The 27,370-nt window shown below is 32.9% G+C and overlaps 2 protein-coding genes across 3 annotated transcripts; both read left to right on the plus strand.

The window, feature by feature from the left end:
* LOC116767064 (myosin heavy chain 95F) lies at window positions 1-26,094 on the plus strand. Of its 2 annotated transcripts, XM_032657215.2 has the most exons (25): window positions 1-280; window positions 13,655-13,846; window positions 14,475-14,548; window positions 15,472-15,601; window positions 15,770-15,934; window positions 16,161-16,423; window positions 16,675-16,824; window positions 16,947-17,203; window positions 17,496-17,653; window positions 17,943-18,107; window positions 18,488-18,608; window positions 19,031-19,139; window positions 19,418-19,615; window positions 20,011-20,235; window positions 20,436-20,643; window positions 20,710-20,951; window positions 21,294-21,406; window positions 21,526-21,633; window positions 21,836-21,973; window positions 22,378-22,470; window positions 22,947-22,991; window positions 23,560-23,680; window positions 24,062-24,176; window positions 24,502-24,825; window positions 25,283-26,094. In XM_032657215.2, exons 2-24 carry the CDS (start codon window positions 13,660-13,662, stop codon window positions 24,822-24,824), a joined length of 3,708 nt encoding a protein of 1,235 aa, XP_032513106.2. In that variant the 5' UTR covers window positions 1-280; window positions 13,655-13,659; the 3' UTR covers window position 24,825; window positions 25,283-26,094. The 2 variants fall into 2 exon arrangements, with proteins under 2 accessions (XP_032513106.2, XP_032513107.2); XM_032657216.2 differs by lacking the exon at window positions 22,947-22,991.
* LOC116767065 (myophilin-like) lies at window positions 2,312-3,131 on the plus strand. Its single transcript, XM_032657217.2, has one exon. It carries the CDS (start codon window positions 2,372-2,374, stop codon window positions 2,933-2,935), a length of 564 nt encoding a protein of 187 aa, XP_032513108.1. The 5' UTR covers window positions 2,312-2,371; the 3' UTR covers window positions 2,936-3,131.
* Window positions 26,095-27,370: the final 1,276 nt, after the last annotated feature.

The following is a 27,370-nucleotide window of genomic DNA, read 5'->3' on the forward strand; positions in this document are numbered from 1 at the left end:
CATGGCAAGAAGTGGGGATATACGAGGTAAATGAAATGAAAGGATTGGCTTACAGTTTCTGAACGTTACGTCGAAATATCATAGTGGCCAGTAGGTGTAGTTTCGGCTTTCGTTACAAAGTGTCAACAAATATCTCGCCGCGAAGTCGGTACGTTGGCACGTAAAACTTTATCTCGTGAAAGTGAGGTGTTGTGAAATAATAAAATGGTTATTGTTCATTGACTTTTGCTTCTATATGTGAAAAGTGGACACACTCTGTTTAATTAAATCTGCCGATAGCGTAAGTAACCTTCCGAATTTTTCGAAGTTAGCGATTACTATACTTTTCTAGTTACTTAGTAGAAAATTATTGCCAATCTATGAATTTACATAATGACGAAATACCAGCATGTTAGGAAGTATTTCAGAAAATTATTCCTATTTTCGATAGCTTCATTAAGGCCGGTGAAGTATGTTAACACGTCCTAAATTCAAATAAGATGAAATCACATTAGAAAATGGTGTATAAAGCAAAGCGGCTTATCGTGCCGATGAAGAAAAATTCCTCTAGTCAAAATATTTTTATCGTAAAAATATTTCAAATTTCATATAAGACAACCTGAGACATGCTATAGGATAATTCGTTAGCAATTATAAATTAAATTCTCGAATGGAGATTAAAATCATCTTTTACTACAAATGAGCTGTTTCCCAACCACAAGCATAGATGCTATCTATACATATTTAGATTGTGATAGCTTTGTTCCAAATGGTGAATACCTATTGTTTTTAGTGATTAAACATTCAAATTTCAACACTTCTAACAGGGTTATTCAAATAAACTATTGCTAGTTTTGAAAACTTAAAAAAAAATCATTTATTATATCATGATATTCTATTTTAAATGTGAGCAATGAGCACTTTAATAACTCTTTAGATTATAATTGATTATGAATTATCAAGTAAATTTCTCTATCTATTAGTATAATGTTGTTTGTAAAATATAAATTGAAGAAACTTTGCTCGAGACAAATAATTTTAATAAACAAATATTTCAAACACTAATCACCTTAAGACCGTAAATGAGTTTTTTGTTATGAATCACATTTTAAACAGGTAATGTTAGTGTTGAAAATTTACCTTTAAATAATTGACTTTAGTCTCAGTATAAAAATAACTGCAAGGAAAAAAGTCGTCTGTATACCTCATATAGCTGATCAATACTAATCTAATGAAATACATTAAAAACTAATTAGATAGATATGACATTATAGATTTCTATAATCAATTACTAATTATGACTAGGTACACAGTCTGAAATTATCCACAATACAAATTATCAGTAGTGTTATTAAATAGCTGATAAGTTAAAAAGATCGATTGATCTAGAACATTCTATTTCTGAGTAATAACGTTCTTTACAAGTGATCTTTTGTGAGTAATATTATTAATTATTACTGTATATTGTATGGGAACTCTGGCATTCAATTATTTATGTATTTCAAACAATGCAGTTTTATTATTATTTCTCTTTAGGAAAAATTTTTTTCACTATTGTATATATCCCATTTAAGTTTTTTGACAACAAAAAAAAGTTATAGTACATCTTATTTTTCATAAAAAAAAAAAATTTAAATGTTTTTAAAAAAGTCCTTACACCTGTTTTTACTTAGAAGTTGTGATATATATTTACAACTTTACATATTAAAATTCAATAAAAATATTTATCACAGTCATTGTTCTGATTTTTGTGGGTGCAGAGAATATGTTCATATTTCCAATACACCTAAATGAGAATAAAAAAAACTAAACAATATAATATGAAAATTGAAATGATCTTTGTTACTCTTTACAGTAAGCATCCTCAAGTAAATGTGATAAATTATAAGTAAATTGACTATTGTTAAGGAAAAAGGAGTCTAAGATCCAAAAACAATAAGTCACTTGATGATTTTTTCACTTACTTGACTCAATATCTTTATTTTCGTATTTATATACGCTATTTATTTCTATATGAGACTTCGACAGTTTTGTTTGGAGGTACTTTTTTATATTTCACAGAGAAAAAATACAAAAAAAACAATTTTTCATCCAATGATACTCAATGTCTGACATCATTTTCCTTAAAGAACTGCAGTATTAATTATCAGTAAATTTTTTAAGTGATTAGAAATAAATCGTTTTAGTGTGAAACGCTAGAATTCCTGTGAAAAGCCAAAATCATAAAATAATATCATTTGATAATGAGTGATAATGTTTAAAGCGGTAACATTTATGTATAGATAAATAATCGCTATCAATCGTAACGTATTGGTCATGTCCATGATATTGAGAGGTGTTTTATCAAAAACCGTTCAGTGGCTACGTGTCCGCAAAGCTGTCAACACAAGACATGGCTGAATACCGCGCAGGGAAAGCCGGCATCAACGCCGAGGCTCAGGAGAGGATAAACAGTAAATACAACAATGACATAGCCCATGAGACGTTAGAGTGGATCAAGAAAATCACCGGGGAACCGGAGAACACGTCCGGTGATGCGGAGAATCTTTACGAGGTGCTCAAAGATGGTACCTTACTTTGTAATCTAGTTAACAAATTCCAAGAAGGCGCCGTCAAAAAAATTAATAAATCCAACATGGCTTTCAAGTGTATGGAGAATATCAACGCTTTTCTTGAAGCCGTCGTCAAGTTGGGAGTTCCATCCCAAGAGACATTCCAGACGATCGATCTATGGGAGAAGCAGAACCTTTACTCTGTAGTTGTATGCCTGCAATCATTAGGCAGGAAAGCTGGAAATTTCGGTCTACCGTCCATGGGCCCAAAGGAAGCAGAGAAAAATATAAGAGAGTTCAGTGAAGAACAACTACGAGCTGGTCAGAATGTAGTTTCCTTGCAGTACGGAACCAACAAAGGACAACAATCCGGCATCTCGTTCGGTAACAGGCGTCAGATGTGATTTAATGATGTTTCTAAATAAAAATATATATATTTTTTAAGATTTTTATACTTTGATTATTATATAATTTTAATATTCCAACAAGGTGTGGTGGAGATGGATTATATACTTATAAGAATGCATTGCAGCGATTAGATAACGTTTTAATACTCGACGTATTGTTCAGTAATTAAATGAAAGATATAAAATTATATAAGTATAGCCTTTTATTTATCGACAACCAAATATAAAAAAAAAAAATCATTACATTTGTGATACTTTGAGACGAAATGCGAATGAAACCGAGAACTTTTTGTAAGAATTTGTACATAATAAGGACAATACTCTTTTGACCTTTTAATAGAAAATTTTCACCTAATGGCACTAGTGAGGAGTTGCGTCACCGACAGCGGTATTGATCTGACCTCGACACAATACCTTTCATGACAACGCGAATTTACATTTACACAGGGAAAGGTAAATTGAGTTTCAATAAAAACATTAAAAACGTTTTATTTCTGTCGATCATTTTATTTTTTTATATATCTTATTGATATACTAGTTCCAAGTTTAATATAACTTAGCAACGCTTCCTTTTCTTGTAATCGTGCTGCTGATAAAATAGTTACAAGTACCGAAATATCAAATACCTAAAAGATAAGAGAATATGGAAGAATTTAATTGCATTAGTATTTTCTTTTAAATCATCAGTTGATAAACAATTTAATAAGAACAACACAAGTGTCTCTGATATGATTCATCCATGACATAATTAAAATAACAGCGATGTATTTATTATAATGTAGGATGTGCGAGAACATAATATAATTACGTAGTTCGGTTTTCGTTATATTTAGTTACTAGAATGAATTGTTAGGGCTTCCTAACTTAGCGTATATATAGTAACTACGTTGGTCTTAATTAATGTTCCTTTGTACATTTCTATGCAGAGAATTTTTTTTTAAATAATAATAAAAATATTACGTCATCAATTCCAAATATTTTTTTCTTTGCTGTGGTTCGATACATTATATGAAATATTTTACTCTATATATTTTCACTGCCGTTGGTATAAGGATTGACCTTTAGGGGCTGGTAGCGGCTTTATGACACAGGCCATATAAATAAATTGTCTTGAAAAATAGGCGTGCCTTAGTACGGTCTTTGCGGACAATTTGCTGTTCCAGACAACGTATTCTATTAACTGGCACAAAACCTTTTCGTCTGACGAATGTCCAAACTGAGTTTAGATGCGATACTGTAGTACCTTATATTTAGGAATAGTGCTAGTACTCTTAAATATTTTTTTTTTTTATAAATTAAGCTACTGTTTTGAAGTGAAAGTTAAGTCATAATCCATAAGGCTGTTTCGTAAATTAGCAAAAAGTGATAAAATGTATCCGTTCATCAAATTTTTGTATATTATAGTCAATTTGCATAAAACAATTCACATTAAATTTTTTTGTTAATGCAACACTGCATTTAATTCTGTTTTAATGTATACCTGCATATAATTAATGTAGTGACAGCCACCAGCCGGACCACAACCCTGCAACCGGAAGCTGAGGTCACGCGTCGCGAACAACGGAAACACGCCTATACGAACCCCATTTTGAATGTTCGTTTTCTAAATTTATCTCCCAATTCTAAAACATATCCTAGGGTCAGAACTGAATGGTCATTTCCACCTGTATAATTTATAAATGTTATGTTTCACATTTGTCACGGGTTTTGATCCCAATGTCATATTTAAACAGATATTCATGGCTAACTAAAATGCATGATAATGTGTATGATGTCTAAATATAAGGTAGAGAAAAAGAATTTTTTAAGAACGAATGTAATAAAAATCAATTTATACTAAACATTTTTTGCAAAATATTAATTTTTATAATAAAATCGCAATACAAAATAATATTTCTATAGACATTATTATTCTTAAACGCAGTGAAAGCTATGTGAAGACGTTTTAAGCATCAGTAGTCATCGTCGTGATTCGGCACATTTAACGTTTTATTCGTAATGTTGTATTAGAAAGTTATAAAGTACGGTCTACAAGCTCAAATAAATTCAATTTTAAACATATAACTCTTAAACTAACTCGAGGTTCCAGGTGTGAGTATTTCATAAAACTTTTTATTTCATGTCATAAAATATCCAAAGCCGAAATGATATTACCTAGCATTCCCACATCACAATATATCGATCGTGCTTGCAAGGCTTCTGTCCGACACAAGACTGACCCCGCTTACACGCTTTCCATATAAAACTGTACATTAATATCATTATAATGCTAACTTAACATAATAATAGTATGAATGTAATCTCATAGTTATTTTTATATGCACGAAGAAGCCGCTTCAAAGAATCTCCTTCGAGTCTTATGTTCGCATTCGGTTTGATGTTGCATTAAATCGGAATATCTCAGCGTTCGTACACCGTTATACAAACGTCCAGAGATTATTTCTCACTAACGGAACAACATCCGTCGCATAATGAGGCGAAACGTTGAAAGCAATTTCGCGTAATATTTGAAATATTTGTCATGCAATCGTAAAACTGACTACTGAATGCGATTTTCGTTTTCATGAATATAAAATTTTGTGTTATTAACTCGCTGCAAAAGACATTTCTCAAATGAGCAACAAGAGTTTATTGCATGAAGTGGATACTTTGTTAGACAGCTATTGCGAATTAAACTCGGAATATGTTTAGCTACAAATATTTAGAAAACTATTAAAAAAAAAAGTCAATCAATCCTCTCGAATATCAGTTTTATATTCAATGTTCTTACCTTAGCATAACTTAAGTCAATGGATAACAGCTATTCTAAGTGGATTTAACATAAAAACTAATTTTCATACCATTTAATTCGACGAGTAAGATCTTAAAGTAGGCAAACGCTATAAAGGTGTATGCCTAGACCGCACCACGACTTATATTCCTAGTTTTTAAAAAATAAATACGTAACTGGTTCATAAACGAGTTTATCCTTATAACTTGGAACAAAATTTAAATGCTGCCTCTGATATTCATCGAGTTATTTTGAAAACTATCCAATATATCCTTATCTACCAGTATCGGGGATCAACTCGCAGTAAAAGCTCAGATAGTAGAAAGCTATTAATTTGTATGCGTCTGCTTATTCTTATGTGATTGGTAATGCACACGTACTCTTATATTGGATAAGTTTGAAAGTTAAAGATGTCAAAGTAAAACATGAATGTGATTAGTGTTTGTAAATTTCTTTACTTCTAACTAAGTATCCATACAATCTCATATAATCTAACTCCTGACTCCTCGTAAAACTTTACATTTTGTCGTTTAGACTGAATTAAATATATGTACTTTCATGATAACGATTCGTATGTATTAGTAGTATGTGTTCATATATACAACGAACATCTGCGTAATACCCGTCCGTCGACACGTTTCCGTGTAACTATAGGGGACGGAGTCAATTCATATGGCCCTGTAAGCCCCCGTGACGATTTATTTATTAACCTGCGATACAGATATAGATTGCTTTAATTGGTAGACGTCAATCGTGAACGAGATCATTCCATTGTAATTATCATCAGCAAAATTATACATAGCTCCATATTAACTGATGCGCAAGAATGATTTTCACGTGAATCTATCATCAGTGTGTTGAATTTTCATTATACGTCAATATATTTCCTTGGAATATATTAATATGAAATAATGTTCGTATAAAAATTTACCTTCATATAAGATATATGTACAATATATTTTTAATTTTATTTTTTTTTATCGAGCAATACAATTTCAGCATTTAAATAATTTTGATTAGTTTCGAATAAAAATTTTGTTCTAAATTAAATTTACAGTTTTATTGGTTACAAGGTTTTTAAAGCCTTGATCCGTTTTCAATGTAGGTATTTACAGTAACTTTTATTTTTATACAACTTTATATACTTCATAGACAATTTTTATGTTATATATTAAATTATTCTACCTTCTAAATGTCTATACTCACGTACATAAGTAAATTAACATTAAATAACTCCAGTAGTAACAATAATACATAAATCAATACGATTTATTTGTTCATCGCCCTTTTAAAATTTTAATAAAAAACATAATACGATCTTACGAGATATGCACAGACAGTATGTAACAATGCAGCTTAAGTTAAATATGTTTTGCATTTCAATATGCCGGTTGCAAAACCGTTGGTCGAAATGCCTCTGACCGAGTTTAGGAAACCAGTTATCTCAGTGAACCAGCCTTGGCATTGGATGACTAATGTTTGGTTCCCACAGATTAAATTATATGGACTTTTAAAATTATTCAGCATCTAATCACTATACATATTTATAATATGAAATCTCTTTAGAATTATATTTTATTTATTATTATTTGCATCTCTCGGTTTTGTGTATCGAAAAGTAAAATTTATTTCAACTCTGTTTAGTAGTTATTGTGTGATTAAAAAACATTCATTTCTATTTTTATAACATAAGGAGTATCAGAATTATTTATAAGAGTCTAGATCAAATCAAGATAACCAAATTAAAACGCGGTTCGTTCAGGACGACTCATTTATATAATGTAACGGTATAAGCCATTCTATAAGTTTAGTGGAAGTTCGTTATTTTGTTTCTAATAAATAATCATTATATCAATGTTTTTTTTTATAATTTATTAAGTTAAATGATTGGTCAGTTTAACGCTTGGCTGTCAGTTAATGTAAAAAAAAAAAAAAAGCGTTATTAACTCAGCTGAGTACCCAATAAAGACTATGAATATTAATATATAAATAATAATAATAATTAAATGAACGCCTTTATTCCATCCGACAAACTCCTCGTTACTCCACATACTACTTAAGCACAAATGCAAGAACAAGACGAGACTTGGCCAGTCTTGGTCTTGGTCTTGCATCACTACACCTCTCCTGGTATTGCGCTCCCAGTCTTGGTCTTGCAACAAGAGTCCGCAAGTCTTGCAATTACCTATTAGCCTGTCGCTATTTATTAAACGTTACTTTAAATATTAGTACAACGCAACAGAGTAGGTACATTTTGAGCTTGAATTAACATAGAAATGGTACAGACCAACCAAATTAATAAATGTCTAAACATTAAATGAGAAATTAAAGAAAATGAACTGACACCGGTTGGGGTTTGAACCCATGACCCAAGCGATCAGATCAGATTACGCATATTCCATATATTTTATTTTAATACTTCAATTAAGTGTCATACTTGCTATATTTAGTCTATTATTTTTTATTTACTTATTCAGACTGCGTCAATTATTGCTATCAAGTCATTTATATTATATCAGTACTTTACGTCTTTCTACATACTTTCTGTCTATTTTCTTCTTCAAAATTCTATGTACTAGAACTTTACTTTAAGTTTCGTTTGTTTTCTACGTGTCAATTTCTTGTATTCAATAGTATTAGTATGTGTATAATTTAAATTAAACTTGTCCGGTCTATTCTTGCTTAAATTAGGCGGTCTTGCATTTTTGCAAGAACAAGACCAAGACCGATTTTGGGCAACACTAATAGTACTCAAGATTATAATTCGTCCAATAAATAAAAACGTGGACATTTGCAAAATATAACACGATTCCAGTGCGAATGAACCCACAGCATAAAAAAACTGTGAGTATAAATTTGAATGATAGATCTATACTTATGACTCAATAGAAATATACTAAACATATGCGGTAATTTCTCGCTTGAGTTCATATTCGTTTTTATGACCGGCGCCATCTGTTATGTATTGAATGGATCTTTGCACTGTTTATATCAAAATAGTTATTATATTTAATATTAATTCTCAATGCATTTGCTTAAGGAGCCTAGTATTTTGAAGCAATTAGTAGCAATTGTAAGCGCTAATTTAAAGTTGTTGGACACACAAGTTAGTATATTATAAATAATACAATAGTATGTCACAACCTTTATAATTTATGTTAATATAGATTAAAAAAAAACCTGTAAGCGGTTTTTATCCAGCCGAATTAAACAAAGAAAATACTTAGACAATCGCGTCTAATCAAATCAATGGTAATATTATATGTAATAATATTATAAATCTGAAGAGATAATGCTATTTTATTGAAGGGTTTAAAAAAGAAATTCCGAACTCGTGTACTTTCAGAGATTTTTAGTTGAAGATTTGATAATATCTTAACATATACATAACTATCCAAATGTTGATTTTAGAAAATACGTACGAAAATAATACTAAGCTATAGTAACTAGTATCTACATACCTACATACTTATAAGACTCAGTACTTTTAACGAACTTTCTGAATATCCACCCTTACTTTAGATCGTGATACACCTAAATGACTTCAAGCAATGGTAACGAAACTGACTTATTACTTTAAAACTAATGATAAAACATTTGTCTTAGTTATGTGTAATTAATGATAGGTATCGTAAAACTGACTTCAGGTTTGGTAGCATTATTTGTTTTTCAACGATATCTTCATGATACAGGCCAAGATCAGAGACGATTGAAATTCTACATTTGCCTTATAGAATCGTCATTACAAATATTAGTATGAAATACAAAGTTTCGTTTTATTATTATTGGTAATATATACTTCCCATATGTTAGTATAAATTTATATATATAAAAAAATTTCTTTGTCTATGTTAAGTTTGACGATGCATGCAGTATACAGAAGTGAGTACTTGTGAATATGTGGAGTCACTAACGCAATTGAATTACACATTTTCTTAGCAAGCAATTTTAAATATTAGCTATTGTTGACTGCGTTTCTCAACAAGGTCGCGTATTGTTACAGATAAAAGAGAAATCGTCTCACTCTCTCGTTGTAACCAACATGAGATTTTCAGCTTAATCCATAGTATACCCCATCCAGTTGTCAATATCTTTGTTTTATAATTAATATATACGTCATTTAAATAAAAAGTTTAAACGGTACGTTTTCCGTGATATGTTTTATTTAGTTTATTCGGCATTTTTTATTGAAAAACTGTTTCAAAAGAATTACATATCTCATATTGTCTCTTAGAAAACCTAATAAAGATTTAATCTTATATATGAGTGGGATTGAAATTACAAATCAACACCCACCATCCAGTTTTGTATACTTCATGCTTGTTCAATGATTTCGTAATACTTGCTATAACATTTGTCTCAATTTTCCGTACAAGTTTTAGCATATATATTTATATTCATATAAAAATTGTTTGATTCGTTACACGTTTACATGCAGTTATTAAACGTGAAGTGAGAATCCGGTTTTTCATCATCGAAAACCTATTTGACCTTGACTTAGTGACGTAAATCCGGTCACTTAATAACGTCATATTATTTTCCTCAGAACAAAAGACCTGTAAGTTGTTGTACTCGTCTAAGAATTTTCATTGTTCGCCTTGAAGCGATAAGATAATGTAGGACGTCGCAGTTGATACACGTTTTGTATTATATTACTTTTATTTAGATATATCGGTTTTTTGTTATTATATTATAATTTTCTTTGTTATACGCTAAGGCAAAGTCAGTCACATGCATCACGATTCCGATACGTGAAGAAGTCAGTATTTTTAATAAGATAGACAAAAACTTATATTTAGTCAAAATATATAGCATTCACATGGTACATGATTTTGAGTAAAACATATTTTCACAGCATCATATAACAAACAAAAAAAAACATAGTTCATTTAATTTAATTATTTGTTAGGTCTCCCTAAAATAAGAACGCTCTCAATTATTAAGGTATTTTATAATGTTGTATTAATTTAAATCAGCACAACTATCGATAAAATTTATTTGTATCTATTTTTTTTAAGGCCACTTTTACAAAAATATTCTTTATAGCTAAAAAAATACAAGAACAAATAATAAATAATTTTTCAAATGCCAATTTAACATCGTTTGATAACTTAATTCAACAAAGGTCTGTAAATCGCAACTCGACCCCAGAGGTCGCGTGTAATTTAGATGCTTTCTGAGTCATCGAATCAGCTCCATCTGGCTATGGTTTTGTAATTCTCATCGAATTATTAATATCCCGTCCAACATCAAACATTCTCGACTTTTTCTTTAATTAAATACTAACCATTAAGTAAAAAATTATTAGAAAAATATACCCACAAATTTTTTTTAAATCCAAAATCAAAGTACCTACCATTGATTAATTATTACAAATCTGTCTGAAAAAATTTAATTTTACTTTAAAATACCTTTTACCTTTAAGATACCTCTTACTTCTCAGATAATATTTAAATAGTCTCGGATCGACATATTAGATTTATATTCGTGGTCCAAACCATTTACATTAGCTCATTGTATTGTAAATAAGATATTTCACACGTATAACTGTAAAACATCTGTATATACATTATAAATGTTGGTTAGTTCCCGTGTGTTATGAGTCAGCGTCGGGTCAAGTTAATGCCATATATGTAGAATATTTCATTAGTACATTGATAGATACGTATTGCATTAGACATGTTACTTACGTCACTGTACACACAATTTAATTGTAGTGACGTCAGTTTTTTTATAAGTATAAACATCTTCAAAACAGATAGAAGCTTCAATATATTGTGAGGAAAGAATTATAAATGTCCCTAGCCTTTATTCTAAGGGCGTGTCGCGTATTGTTCGCTATAATGTATAAGCCGAGGTCTAAAGATTTTTTCAATCATAACTAATTGTCAATAGCATCTTTCGGGTTAATTTGTCCGAAGGGCGAGGTTTGAGGTTTTCAGGTCAGGCTGTTTTATATTCTTCGAAACCGCAACCATCGGCTTCATAAGTTAAAAGCTTTATAACTATATGGCTAAAGTTTAAATTTGTTTAACATCGATACATTAAGAGGATTACTTTTTTTTCTATCTATTTGTAATCTCGCTCTTAAAATGTCATTCTGGTCGTGAAATACAATTGTCTATGGTTTGAACTCGACATTGAATAAGATAATATAAACTATAGTAATTGACGAAATGTGATCTTTAAATAATTTAAATTATAATTCAATGCAGTAAATATTGTAATAAATCTAGTGTTAATAAAATCGAAAGTATCCCGGTAGACTCACTCGCTTATAACAATGACCTCCCCAAAGAGTACAATGAAAGTCAACATTCCCAAAGACGTTTGAATCATCTTTAATTCCCTTATTACCTAATTTATTCTATATTATAATGTTACTTTATTCCGTACGCTTTCTCTCAATCTTTTCCGTCTTTTAGATCGTGTCCATTTATTTCCGCTAGGCCTTTGTTTGTTGTTTCGTTTTGATCTATTTCCTAGATTTTGTTTATTCTACTGGGCTTTTTGTGGATTTTTTTTTTTGTTGGGTAATTCATACAGATTGTTTTCTGCCTATCGAATAACATGTGTTATGTAATATATTTCAGGCGTTTAACATGTCCGCGGACGTTAGGCTTACGTGTTTCGAACATTTCTACATAACGCGCTTTTATTATGCAAGATGATATCTATTTCGATCCACTCAATTACCGGTGATATTAAAATGTTTTATGATAGTACGTAATGTTTCTTTGTGATTTATTTTGAGATACCTGCTCCTTTTTTTTAACTTTCACTGCAACATGAAGTTGTTCATATAAAGTTCTATAAATCCTATGTTTGCTTTATTTAATGTTAGCTCGTGAATGACATTCTGTTTTGATGTTCAAAAATTTGAGTTAAATAAAACGTTATTTAAATAGAAAGTGTTTTTTTTTTATCTAATAACAATAATCAACATATTCCCGTATATTTTGAAGTTTATTGATTGATATGTGAAGTAAATTTCTTTATTAAATGAAACTAATTTTAATTCAATGTTCAATATATTAATATCTTGAAGTCTCCAGACGGACTTTTATTTCGTATCAGATTATAAAATGATTGTATTCGTAATCGGTAAAGTTAAAGCAGATAGCCCTAAAGCATGTTTTTTCAAAGCTAAAAATTATCAGCTGGTTCAATGGAATAATTTTGAAACGGAGCAATAAAATTCATAAGTATTTGATATAATAATATAATTTATAACACATTTCATGACATCACTTCTATATCTAACAAATCGTCTTTCTTCCTTTCTTCGTTATTGTTGCTGTATCTTTATAGAATTAAAAATTATTCTACTTCGTTTGACTATGTATGTGTGAGTTTGTAAAAGCACTTATCACATAGAGAAATGTTTATAAACAACACAGTTGTTTAATTTCAATGGTAATGTATGTGTGTTTTTTCGGAAGCAAACACCGGAACGCAGCTGTGTTGTCACGTTCACAGCCAGTTGTTTTTAAATGTATTTATTCCCTTTGCCGGTGTGCACTATTTATAGACGTCCGATCCAAAGCACCAATGATAAAAGCAATTTAAAACATCGCTCCAACGACCAGAGCGGATCTCTTCCGTATAAACTTACGGTACATTTTATTAACAAGGAAATAGCAAAAAATGCATACAGCAATAACAAAGCGTATTAATTACGTAACTCATGAAAGTGTTACAACGAAAGTGAATTGTCGGTCTTTTGATGTCTGTTTTATGTTACTGTGTGCTGTAATACATTTTTACTTTTATGTAATTTGACACGAAACTAAACTTTTTCTATCCCATAATTTATATTATAATAGCGTACGTTATTGTTAGAATTTTAATTAGTATTCGTCGCTTTATTTCTCTGTCAGTTAGATGGATTTAGATCGTGGGGCGAATTAAAACTTTGTGTTTGTGAGTCAATGTTTATATTACAGTAACAATGACAATGGACAAGCAGTTGATATGGGTGAGGGATCCCAACGAGGGTTTCATCCTGGCTCGCCTCCACGAGCTGATGGGTGAAGAGGCGGATGTCCTTCCCATCGACAACAAACACACGCGCCGCCTCGTCAACTTCGATGACATACTGCCAGCTGGAGATCCGGCTGTAGACGTCGATGATAACTGTAAGTTACTGCAGTCTATACAATAGAATAGATTATTATCAAATATATATTATAATTAAGATGCGTAATAATGTTCAGTTCGTAACATAAGTATCACTGACAATGTTTGATTCTGTGTAACGGTACTATAACCTTATGGATTTCATTCTCTGTGCATCAGCTAAGTCAAAACTTTATATGGCTAGTTTGTATTTGTAATTCAACCGTCGCGTCCGAGCTATGAACGTTATTGTCTGACAAAAACTAGTATACCCTTACTAATGTTTGATATGCGAAGATAATTACGAATAATTCCTATTCACCAAGCCCGGGATATGTTTCCTAGTATGGCTTTAAATTCATGTTACAAATACGCTTATAATTTTTTTTTTTTTTTAATATTCAAACAATATTATCTATCTATCTTAAAAAATGTATAAGAATCTACGTATATAATGAAATAAATCTACGACTTTCTTAATTATACATTTAATAAAACTTTTTTTTCGTTTGATTTATTTGATCATTTTAATTATTATACGTTTCGTTTAATTCGCAATAAATATTTTAAAATCATCTATGTACTAAAAAAGTATTAACAAAATTATATAAATGTAATATTTATAAGAGTGTAAATATTAAATTACAGGCGAACTAATGTTCCTGAACGAGGCTACGCTTCTTAATAACATACTCGTCAGATACAATAAGAAAAAGATATACGTAAGTATATATTGACCTATTTATATAGTATTTAATTATATTACCTAAAATCTTTGAATTGTTTTTCAACCAAATTTCCCATTTCGTAGCTAATATTTGATAGATCCATCTCAATAAATTTCCCTGGATTCATTGTCGAAAAGTAATCAGTATAGTATTTCAAGATTATGGAAAATTTTATCAAAAATCTGTTCCGTGTGAATTTGTAACAAATACACGAACACGCAGTCTTTGGAATTTATATTCAGTTAAAATTTCCGTCGGAATATCACGACGCTTCCAACGATCATGTTTATATTTGTTTAGTGAATAACGGTCTGCGTAAAATATCTTATAGTCTTTCCAAGTTTGTAAAACATTTTGTAAATATTACCCGATCAGAAAATTTATGAAGTAATATGAAAAAAAAAATCCTACTTCTAATGTTCACTCGTCTTTATGACTTGAATTAACTGCACGCCACCTTATCGTTTAACACGGACTTAAAACATATAGAAGTGATATTGAAGACAAGAAATAGGAACAGGGTGATTTATTAATAAAATAAGCCATTTTTCTTTACTTTTGGACTCGTCCAACCTCCTTGGTAACATTTAGTGTGACCTTTACCCCCTCTCCTGAACGTGAGATTTACAATCTCATTGTTATAATGCTAAATTAATTATTCTCATTCCGAAAGAACTTTTTTAGAACCGCCATAAGATTTTTTTGTATACGTTATTAGAAATGTGAAAGTAGGTTTTAAATATATATTTTTGATGCGTAAATTATCAATATTTTTTTAAGTTGATTTAAATTTTCTATAATAATTTCTACTTTAACAAAAAATCTAAGATATTTTACTGGATCCGTAATTTGAAGTCAACTAACTGGATACAAGTATATTTTTTCTACATACGGTACGATAATATAATATATTTCAGACGTACGTAGCAAATATTCTGCTAGCAGTGAATCCGTACGAAGATATCCCGGATATGTATTCTTCGTCTACCATCAAGAAGTATCAAGGGAGATCGCTCGGTGAACTGCCGCCTCACGTCTTCGCTATAGGTACTAATACAAGTTGCTATAAAGAATTTGCATATAATTTTATGACTTTCCTTGTATAACACTATGGTTAAACAATCTAGATATACTTGTAGTTTAAGTAAGATTTTTAACAATAAACGACGACTAAGGGGTTTAAAATAAAAATACTGTATATACTGTGTCTTACAGCTGACAAAGCCTTCCGTGATATGAAAGCGTTGAAGCAATCTCAGTCCATCATAGTGTCGGGAGAATCAGGCGCCGGGAAAACGGAATCAACGAAATACATACTGAAATATCTCTGTGATTTGTGGGCGAAGGGCGCTGGGCCAGTTGAACAGAAAATATTGGACGGTAAGCAATTTATTACATAATAATTTGCTTTTTTCTTTTTAGTACATTATTGGCGTGAATTTTATTGGTATATAGCTTTTGAAATTCGTGCGCTAGAATGTTGCCAGTATATTAGTTGTCTTTGGCAACGAATGTGTCATAGACAATTTTTTACGGTTCAAACATTGGGATTCTAATAAAAAAAATGCGTTCTAAATAGGATTTTTTTTTTTAAATAACATTTCAGCCAATCCGATCCTTGAAGCGTTCGGTAACGCTAAAACAACACGCAACAACAACAGTTCCCGTTTCGGTAAATTCATGGAGGTGCATTTCTCCAACAAATACCAAGTGGTGGGTGGTCACATATCGCATTATTTGTTGGAGAAATCAAGGATATGCACCCAAAGCGCCGAAGAGAGGAACTATCACGTGTTCTACTTACTGTGCGCTGGAGCCCCACAGGAGCTACGGTCCGCCTTGAAAATAACCAAGCCCGATGATTATTTAGTGAGTTAATGTTGAAACGCCAAACACTAACAAATAAACTAAATTAATGCCTACACGATTTCTCGTTTCTGTCCCGACTCTGTTCTGTGTCTGTTACATTTCATTTATATAAAATATATGTATATATTCGTTTGTTACGTGGAAATCTTTGGTAGGAAGTAGAATTTAAATTGCTCCCAAATATCTCCTTTCAGTAGACTCGTATTGTTATTTAAATAGATATAAACGTTTTATTTCGCTTAATGTTTTAGTATCTGAAGAACGGTTGCACTCAATACTTCACGTCGCCGCAATCTGAGAAGAAAATAAATGCAAGTCAAAAGAGCAAGCAACAACAAGCCAAAGGTGGTCTCCGAGACCCCATACTGGATGACGTGGAAGATTTCCAAAGACTCTACCAGGTGAACATTAAGTCATTAATTATAAGTTAAATTTTATTCATCTTATATGACATTTAAAAAAAAATTGCCTATCAAATAGTCATCTTTGCTAATGGTAACCAGCATTTTTCAATATTTTGCAGGCCCTATCCCACATAGGTTTATCAGAGTCCGAAAAGAAATCGGTGTTTTCTATAGTGGGGGCCGTATTACATCTCGGCAATATAGAGTTTGAGGAGGAGGGTGGTGCTAGAGGTGGTTGTAGAGTCACACCAGAATCTGAACACGCTCTAGCTACAGCCAGCGAACTATTGGGTGTGGATGCCGGGGAACTGAGAATGGCTCTGGTCTCTAGACTTATGCAGAGCTCTAGAGGAGGAATCAAAGGAACCGCTATCATGTAAGTATATATTTAAGTTTGACTTATATAGTAATCTGGGGATAGTGTTATGAAGAGTGTGATCAGTGGTGAGTTGAGACGGAAATATAATTTAATAGAGAAAAAAGAGATAGAGATCCTTTTCTTCCACTTCCACTTTATATATATATATATATATATATGGAGATAAAGAAGTTTTATTTTAAAAGCTCATTCGTAATGTTCATATAAGATTTCACTTACCATAATTCCGATGTCAGCTATATGTCGTAGCTACAAGTCGTATTTGTACTAACAAACGATCTATATACAGGGTGCCCCTCAAGACGTATGAGGCTTGTAACGCTCGCGACGCCCTGGCTAAGGCTGTGTACAGTCGGTTGTTTGACTCCATAGTGAGGAGGATCAATGACAGTATACCCTCCAGCACTTCCGCTTACTATATAGGAGTGTTGGACATAGCCGGATTCGGTAAGACATATGACATCATATGACTCTGTCTGTCTTTTCACGTTGGCCATTTATTAAGCGTCTTACCAGCGAATGGTATCATAATATTTTGAAACCTTGAATATAACTAAACACTTGACTTGACTAATATCTTGCACCGTGTGTCAGGTTGTGATGATTAGATTTGATTATAGTATAATATGTTTAAAAAGATTTTATTAACATTGAAAATATTTTAAATGCGCCAATGTGAGAGTTTTTATCAGTAGATCATCTGTTTATCGATAGTAATCTAAATAATAATTCACAGAATACTTCCAAATGAACAGTTTCGAACAGTTTTGCATAAACTACTGCAATGAGAAGCTGCAACAGTTCTTTAACGAACGAATCCTCAAGAACGAACAAGAATTATACAAGAGAGAGGGCTTGAACGTACCTGAGATAAGATTCGTCGACAATCAGGATTGTATTGGTAAGACAACACTTTTGTTGACGAAACTTCTCAGCACTTCACGGATTCACCGTGCGGGTGGCGGGTCCGTCGTTGCAGGGGGAGGAGCTTCAACAGTCCCTGGGACTTGCGACCCAGGTGTAGGTTTAAGGGGCCCTATCTAACGCGCGGTAAACGCTCACCTCCACCGTCCAAGCTCCTCTCTCGACCTAACCAAATATGAAACGAACCTGCTAGGGCTGCCTTCGACGCACGTTCCGAGAACGAACTGATGTTAGTTCTTGGTAGGCAGTCTTTTAGCAGGTTGTAGAGAGATTTGGCTGTTATTTAGGAATTATGTCAGAAGCTCCTCTCATATAATTGAAAATGTATTATAATAGTAATATTTTTTTTCATTTCAGATCTAATAGAAAGCAAAAACCACGGTATCTTCCACTATCTGGACGAAGAGTCCAAATTGCCGAAACCAGATTTCGGTCATTTCACCAACTCAGTCCACAAGGAACTCGGCAATCAGTCCAAGTGATTTTACACTTATATTAATATTTTCCATCCTATTAGCGACAGTTAAACCCGATACAATTACTTTGGTGGTATCTGTATATCTTGCTAGCTATTGCTTGCTTGCTATTGCTCGCGACTTCGTCAACGTTGCAAAGAACAACAAACGCATTCATCTCTACGTCCTCATAAGACTTCTCATTTATAAACTAATAATAGGGTACCCATATTATTAGTGACCCGTGCTTACTTAGTAACTTTCAAAACTGACTATATTACTAAAAACCTTAATAATTTCATAAAATACAATAATTTATGTGATTCAATTCATTATCGGCCTTAATTTTTGGGTGATACGGTACATATTTGAACAACGAAATACCTTAATCGAGTCTCGTGCAATCATTAGTCTTAACTGTGATACATACGGTCTATTTTCCCAGTTCCCGCCTGAACGCCCCCCGCGCGTCCCGCCTGAAGGCTCACCGAGCTCTTCGCGAACACGAAGGATTCCTTTTACGACACTTCGCTGGAGCGGTTTGCTATAACACGGTACTATTAAAATTTTGTACAGATAGCGTTTATTATTGTTTATTAACGTTTACCCCATAATGTTATTTAAGAATTTCGTAAGTATTTTAATGATATGCTGCATCATTTAAAAGTGTACTTTTTCGGATTTACATACTTTATGATTTTATTATTCATAATTTTTTCCCCATATTTCGATTACTTTGCAGTGCGGTTTTCTTGACTTCAATCTTATAAACTATATGTTGTATATTAAAAACATTGATGATATAGTTAATATTCGTTTTTTATTTTTCTAGAGTCAGTTCATAGAAAAAAACAACGACGCCCTTCACGCCTCGCTGGAGTTCCTGGTGCAGGAATCTAAGAACACATTCGTACAACAACTGTTTGAAAATACAGACAACAGCAACGCTAAAGGGAAACTCAACTTTATATCCGTGGGCGCTAAGTTCCAATCTCAACTGTCACAACTTATGGAGAAATTGAAAGAAAACGTAAGCTCCTAACGATTTATATTTGTATTTTTAAATCTTTTATACATAAATGTATGACAGTTCATCTTTTTTACAACAATTTTATAAGCCATCACGAGATAGATTAAAATTTTTTTGTGTGTTTTTCGCAATCTAAAAGTCAAATTTGTTTCCGAATTAAAATGACAAGTAACTTTTAATATCATACATTCAATTAACAACTTTCATAAATCATAAAGAATCGTCTTCCGTCAACATTTTGGAACAAAATTTGCCCTAACGAAATACCTGGGCTCAATGCCATTAATTAATTAAAAAAAACTTTATTTAATATTTCACCTATTTCCAAGAACGTTCCTATTCCAAAACTGTAATATAACGACTTATTCATGTATACTTGTGTATATAATTCTCAGGGCACTAACTTCGTCCGCTGCATCAAACCGAACTCGCGTATGGAGGGTGGCTCGTGTTCTGGCTCGTTAGTGCTGACACAACTTCAGTGCAGTGGAACTATCGCCGTTCTATCGCTCATGGAACATGGTTTTCCATCCCGGGCTCCATTCGCAGACTTACACCGCCTCTATTCTGACTACCTACCGCCGAAACTGGCAGGACTACAGCCCAAAATATTCTGCCAGGTAAAAAACAATATTCTGATACCTATGGCTACAGAGTTTGCTAAATACCTTCATCCAATACTATATGTAGTTAGATGCCACAGGTAATCGCTGCAATGTAATCTATGAAGGTCTACCCAAGATTCATATAAATTCTGACACTTACTCAATAATAATAACAGTGTTTTTTTTTAAATAAAACATTAATTGTCTTCCCACAGGCAATAGTCCACAGCTTCGGTCTATCAGACAAAGACTACAAGTTCGGTATAACGCGCGTGTTCTTCAGACCCGGCAAGTATTCGGAGTTCGATACTATGATGAAGTCGGATCCTGAGAACCTCAAGGCTATAGTCGACTCGGTGCTGGCCTGGCTCGTCAAGTCGAGATGGAGACGTTCCATATTCTCTGTGCTCTCCATTATTAAATGTCAGTATATACAGAATAGTATGTATGAATAACATTCAAACGATTCTGACCTTTATTCCATTACAGTGAAGAACAAAATCCTTCATCGCCGCAAGTGTCTGCTGATTGTACAAAAGACGATCCGCGGTTATCTGACTCGTAAGCAACACATGCCGCGTTACAAGGGGATCGCTAAGATCAGGCTGCTAGAGAAGAACCTCGTACAGATGGACACTGTGACGTCACAACTGAAGAAGGAAAGAGACAGCGCTAAGAAGAATATTGAAAACCTGAGAAATAGTATCAAAAACGCCTGTCATACCATCAAGGTAGGTAGATCTAGTGACAATAAAACATTTATCTTAACTACTTTTTTTAGCCTATACATCTAGATTTAAATTATTTCTTGGATACTAGATTTTTCGCGACTTCCTTTCCGTGGACTTCGGATTTAGGCTCAAAAAGAAATGTACGAGGAGTGTTAAGTCAATGATAACAGATAAGACTGTTATAACATGATCCCTCAGAGATTTTGTCATATATCATGGTCCATATCTTTATCGGACGTCTCGGCAACACTACTGTGAAATTCACATGAGATCCGTTGAATAGTTTTTGCGCGAAAGAAAAAACAAAAATCCATGCAACCTCATAGACTCTTCGTTTTTCAGAGTAACGAGAGGATAACCCGCCATGAAATCGACCAAATATACACGAAGCTCACTAAAGACGTGGAAGCCCAAATGGCGGCCTTGCAGAAGGCGATGGTCGATCAGAAGAACAGGTAATGTTCTAGCGAACTAACAAAGAGTATTCACTTATACATTATATACTTTATTAATTACTTATTTAAAGTTTTTATTTTTACAATATCGATGAACAATTATATGTTTCGTTGTTCAGAGAGGAACAAGAGCGCCTCCGCAAACTGGAGGCCGAGATGCGAGCGGCCGAGGAAGCGAAACGAAGGGAACAAGAAATGCTACGGCAAGAAGAGGAACACAGACGACTGTATGACGATTAATATATATATATAGAGTGAAAATATATTCTGTCACGTGTTTCAAATATAACATGACACTTGTGGAAAGTTATTTTATAACAAGCCACTTCGCATTATCAATATTAAAGAGTTTTATAGTCTAACTAGTGTATAACGATCAGTTGAACCCCAGAAGCATTAGAGGTGGACGTTTGCTGTTTATGACCTTAGGAAAGCGGAGATGGAGTCGAGGCGGAAGACGGAGGAAGCGGAGAGGAAGAGGCAGGAGGAAGCTGACCGGGCGGCCGCGGACAGGCTGAGGAGGCAGCTAGAGGAGGAAGACCGCGCCGACCAGGAGAATAGAGAGAGGTGAGGGGTCCTCGGACACTGGACATCGGAACATGTGATGGGTCATCGTTGAATGGGTGAAATCTTAAAGTAGTATAAATTATAACCCATGATGACAAGAAGCTGCGATCGCGTGGTGGTGAGTGACACCGTCACTAAGAGACTCCAGCTCTGCTCTCGTTTGTCCAACAAACATAAGAGAGAAAATATCGCTATTGAAACACTCGAAGATTCAGAATTCCTGTTAAATGTTAATAATAACTGTAGCAGTCATTATATATACTGTAATACAAAAAATCTCATAAAACAAATTCAAGAGAACGTCATTTAGAATAGATGTTGGTTCCTATATATATATATATATTTTTGTTTAATTTCGTATCTTATTGAGAATATCAGTTAAGGCATTATTATTACTCTTAAAGGTTGGAACAAGAGCGGCGCGATCATGAAATGGCCGTGCGGCTCGCCAACGAAACGGACGGCCACGTGGAGGGCTCGCCGCCACAGCTACGCAGGTTATATACGTACTTATATGTAGAATATATATTGACATGTAGATACTATAGGAAATGAAACGAGATGAATGAGCCTCTCTCACTTATTACTTTGTTAATTTTCATAAAACTCTTTGATAGGCAAACAAGTATAAATCAGTCCTCACAGTATTAGCAGAAATTATCATATATATCACTCGACGGACCACACAAAACCGCGTCCGTAGTCGCCGGTTACGTTGTACGTAACATATGATAATTAGATATTAATATTATTCTAATAAAATTTGAAGTGCACTCAAAACTTGTTAACGATAAAGATAAGAACCAGTGAGCGATCTGATAGGGATTATTATACATATATTAATTGTGCTTAGTAAGATAAAATGAAAATGTACCCACACTATGTCATACGCTCGTCAAGATATCTATATTAAATGTAAGTGCGTATCTTCTGTACAAAGCTTGTAAACACTACGGTGATATTGTCTGCACAGTTTCCCAACACTGGACTCGATGAACGGAGAGAATAAATTGAACAGGTACCAGAGACTATAGAGTTTGTCTATCGCCACGCCTTCCGTCCTCTTTCAATATATTGTCTATGACGTTATTAAAAAAAAATTAAAATCTACTTTCTTCTCACAACTACGAAGAAGCTATTTTAATTTTTTTTTTAAATTTTCAAAATATATATTTAGATTATAGTATTGAATTTTCAGTATTTATCATTTATATATCGTAGTTTTTTATTTTGCAAATTTTTGTTTATCTGTATAATATTGAAAGAGGATTCCCTAACCACACTAACTTCTAACTTCGGCTATAGCTTCTATTTCTAATGCACGTTTTTTTTTTTTGTCGATAACGCTATTAAAAAACTTAATAATATTATTATGCAGTACCTCGTGTAGTATTAGTTTTACATTATGTTTAGGCTCCAGTAGTATAATAATAGAAATATATAGAATTGTTATTAACTAAGCATGTATCTCCTATTAAGTAGAATCTGTATTTGTTATAATTATAATATTTAATTTTGAAGGTAAGCTGTTGTGTATTCTGCACGTTATTACAGTGTCATAAGGTTCAAATTGGATATTTGTATAGGTCGGAACGTGTTCGTATGCAACAAGCTCTCCAAGAAAAGCAGAAATACGACCTCTCCAAGTGGAAATATTCCGAGCTGAGAGACACGATCAACACCTCGTGTGACATAGAACTGCTTGAGGTCTGAATATGTTATTTATAAATAAATACCAATAAGTAGACGCGCGTAACCGATACACGGCTATGTTGTCCCAAGTCTTTGTTACTTTTACATTTACCCAATGTTTTTTTTTATGATTGTGAAAAGGCTGAATATAATACGGTGATAGTTGACGTTTTATAAAAAAATAATAAAAAGACTTACCTAAATGCAGGCTGGCGCGGAAAGTAAGAAATAATATATATAGAATCGAGAGATGAACTTTCCCAAATGTTGCCGCATTATAATTTCTGAACGCGCTTTATAAATCTAACCACATAATTAGGTCTACAATATTTTTATATCGTTTTAAATAAACTAATATTTTTTTATTACAAAATGATTATATTATTGTTTATGCAGGCATGTCGTCATGAGTTCCATCGCCGTCTGAAGGTGTATCACGCTTGGAAGGCAAAGAACGCTCGCAAGTCGACCTTGGAACAGGAACGAGCTCCGCAGTCCATCATGGACGCCGGTGAGTACAGTCACAGACAGGGCTTACATTAATACTAGTGTTTGTTACTTTAAAGGCACTTGCAGGTTGTAAGAAAGACTGAATGCGATGGTTTTGTCACGTGATGTCTACAAGCTCAAAGGCTGATTAGAATGGATAGTTAAATTTTTAACCATATAGCTTGATCACCAAAGTGATTAATTAGTGCGTGGCGTCTGCTCGACGAAGGTTTAAATATAATAATCAGATCTAATATAGTAGGATATAACGATAGTTCGCAGCAAAATATCATATTACCTCTTATTACCTCCGTAAAGCTATATAATTGTAATTTTTTTCATCCCAGCCAAGGCTCCCCGAGTCACCACGGGCGCCATATTGGGTGCACGTCATCGTTACTTCCGCATCCCGTTCGCTCGTCCCGGCAGTGACGAAGCCCGCGGCTGGTGGTACGCCCACTTCGACGGGCAGTACGTGGCTCGTCAGATGGAGCTACACCCGGATAAGACGCCGGTACTACTCCAGGCTGGGTTGGATGACATGCAGATGTGTGAACTCAGCTTAGACGAGACAGGACTCACGAGGAAACGCGGAGCCGAAATATTGGAGCACGAGTTCGAGCGAGAATGGGCCAAGAACCGCGGACCGCCCTACAAACCAGCTCGTTAATGTGAGTTCATAGTCCGCGAGGCTCTGTTAGTGTTCAGTACTGTCTGTTATGTTGGCATCACTGAATGCAATGTGTTCGGGGACACTAAATTTAAATCTAATGATATTTTGATAGGTAGTACTATAAATGTGACGTATAACATATAGCTATAAACTAACATTCCACCCATAAGTCTCTGGCTATCACTAAAAAACGAGTAGAGTAAAGATGACCGTTATAAATATATAGTTATTATATGTATATTTGTCTTAACAACTTTACCAATTACTAGAACCATTTAGTATTTAATAAAATTTTGGTTGACCATAAAATTCCACAAATTTATCAATTTTATTTACATGACATGAAATTATAAGAAGCTAATAGACTCTACAATATCATAATATAATATTTAATAAATAAATAAATAACGTCATTAATTAAAAATAATGTTTTTTTTATATATATTTTTTTACAGACGCAGATACAAGCACGAAACTACTACAAAGAATTTTGTGTTTTATATAATAATATAGTAGAATTAAGGCTATATGAAATTTAGTGCTTTCAGATGTGCCTTCACAGGTTTTGTAGTTGTATAATATAGTGCAATATGTATTCAAGGGATATTCCACCGTAGATTTATATGTGATTGAAGAACACAATTTAGTATTAATTACACGTAGTTATGGTAAGGAAAGTGGACTTGAAAATAATATATACGCTTCATTAAAGAGAACTTTTTAATATATTTGTGATAGAGACATTCCGGTTTATAGAAATTTTCATACTTGACATACATTGAATATTGCCATATCAAAAAATATGTCGGACCACTTTCCAGGCCTACATGAATTTATATTTATAAAAATGAAATAAATATTTGGAGTATACATACTTAAACGACGTTTAAAAATTATAATATTTTTACATAACTACTTATTCATTATATACCTTAGCATAATTAGCGAAAAAATCTTAACTGTGATTAGTTTTGGAATGTAAAGATGAAAATTATTATTGCAAAGATTATTTATATTGGCATTCCATGTGCGACGGAGAGACTGGTTGATGGCAGTTGTTGTATTTAGAATTCAGTATTCACTTCAAGTTTATTCCGAACAGTATTTGAACATTCCTATATAATATTTTTATTAAATATTTAGTGTTAATAAGAAAACATTGTTTTAAAGTACAATTTATTGAGTACAGAGTAATCACGAGTGCCTTTATCATGCCTTAGTACATGACTTTGTGTTATGCTTTACCAAATAAATATAAGATGTATAACAGTTTGTTTTATTTTTTTTATTTGGCTCTTAACTGAAACTGGCCAGTTTAAATACAGTGAAACCTGGTTAAGTGAGACATCAAGGGACCTGCAATGTCGTTTCACTTATAGAGGTGTTCCACTTACCCAGTGTCTCAGATATACAGATATAAATAAATATCTGTCTCATTTACAGAGGGTTACATTAATAGAGGTGAGAATACAGGTTATTTCAGTTATACTTCCGCGCTTATGTCATCGTCTTCTTCTTAATTTTCCAATGAAGAAGACGAGAAGGCATGAACAATGTCGCTTTCATTAAGTTCTCCTGAAACTATTAAACCGTCATCGACGTTCATAAAATCGTCGAATGTTGGTTGTTGCTGATGGCTATTTTCCAATCTTCAGGATCAGTTTCTAAATTTTCGTCCTCCTCTTGTGAGCTTTCAGCTACAGTTACTTCAGATTTAAATCCAGATTTTTTAAAGCAGTTTGCTATAGTAGTTTTGTTCACATTAAATTCGGCACAAACTTCTTCGCGTGTCTTCCCACTTTCATAAACGGATATTAACTTCAGTTTTTCACGTAATGATAACGGTTGTTGCTTTCGTTTTGACATTTTTCAAATAAACATCTGTATGATAGTAAAGCGAAACTAAAACTTAAGGTAATTGAAGATCAAAATTTGTACTTGCGTACTTGGAATTACGTGTGGAATTTGTGGGTAGAATAAAAATGAGTAAACAAACAATGTTATCTCAGTTACAGAGGTTTATGCATATAAAATTTATTCGCTGTCTCAGTTATAGAGGTAACTATGATGATAAATCGAAAGAACAAATCCAGGATATAGAGGTTTACCTCGTCCCACTAACAGAGGTAATTCAGTGCCAAAGTGTTGGGACCTCAGCACGAGTTCCAGTTATGGAGGCTTCTCACTTATCCAGGTCCCACTTAACCAAGTTTCACTGTATTTATATTAATTACTTTTTCATGACGATTCTCTTTCTATTGTTTGAAGAAAGAGAAGGTACGACAGATAAGATACCCAAACAGAAAAGATTTTATAAAAAGTTCTACTCGCAATCAAAAATATCAAACTAAAAACAGTAAGGGAAAACTAAAACGTTTTTTTTTCAAAAACACAGAGCTCAATTTAAATAGTTATCCTACTATTTCTACATTTTTATTCAGAAAAAAATTACATACAATTTCAAATTCGAAAAACACGTCAGGTTTTAAAGAGGAAATAAAAATATATTGTGTAAAAAATACTGAGGTTTCTAGAGCTACAGA

Source organism: Danaus plexippus, chromosome 10 (genome assembly GCF_018135715.1).
Source record: "Danaus plexippus chromosome 10, MEX_DaPlex, whole genome shotgun sequence".
NCBI lineage: Eukaryota > Metazoa > Arthropoda > Insecta > Lepidoptera > Nymphalidae > Danaus > Danaus plexippus.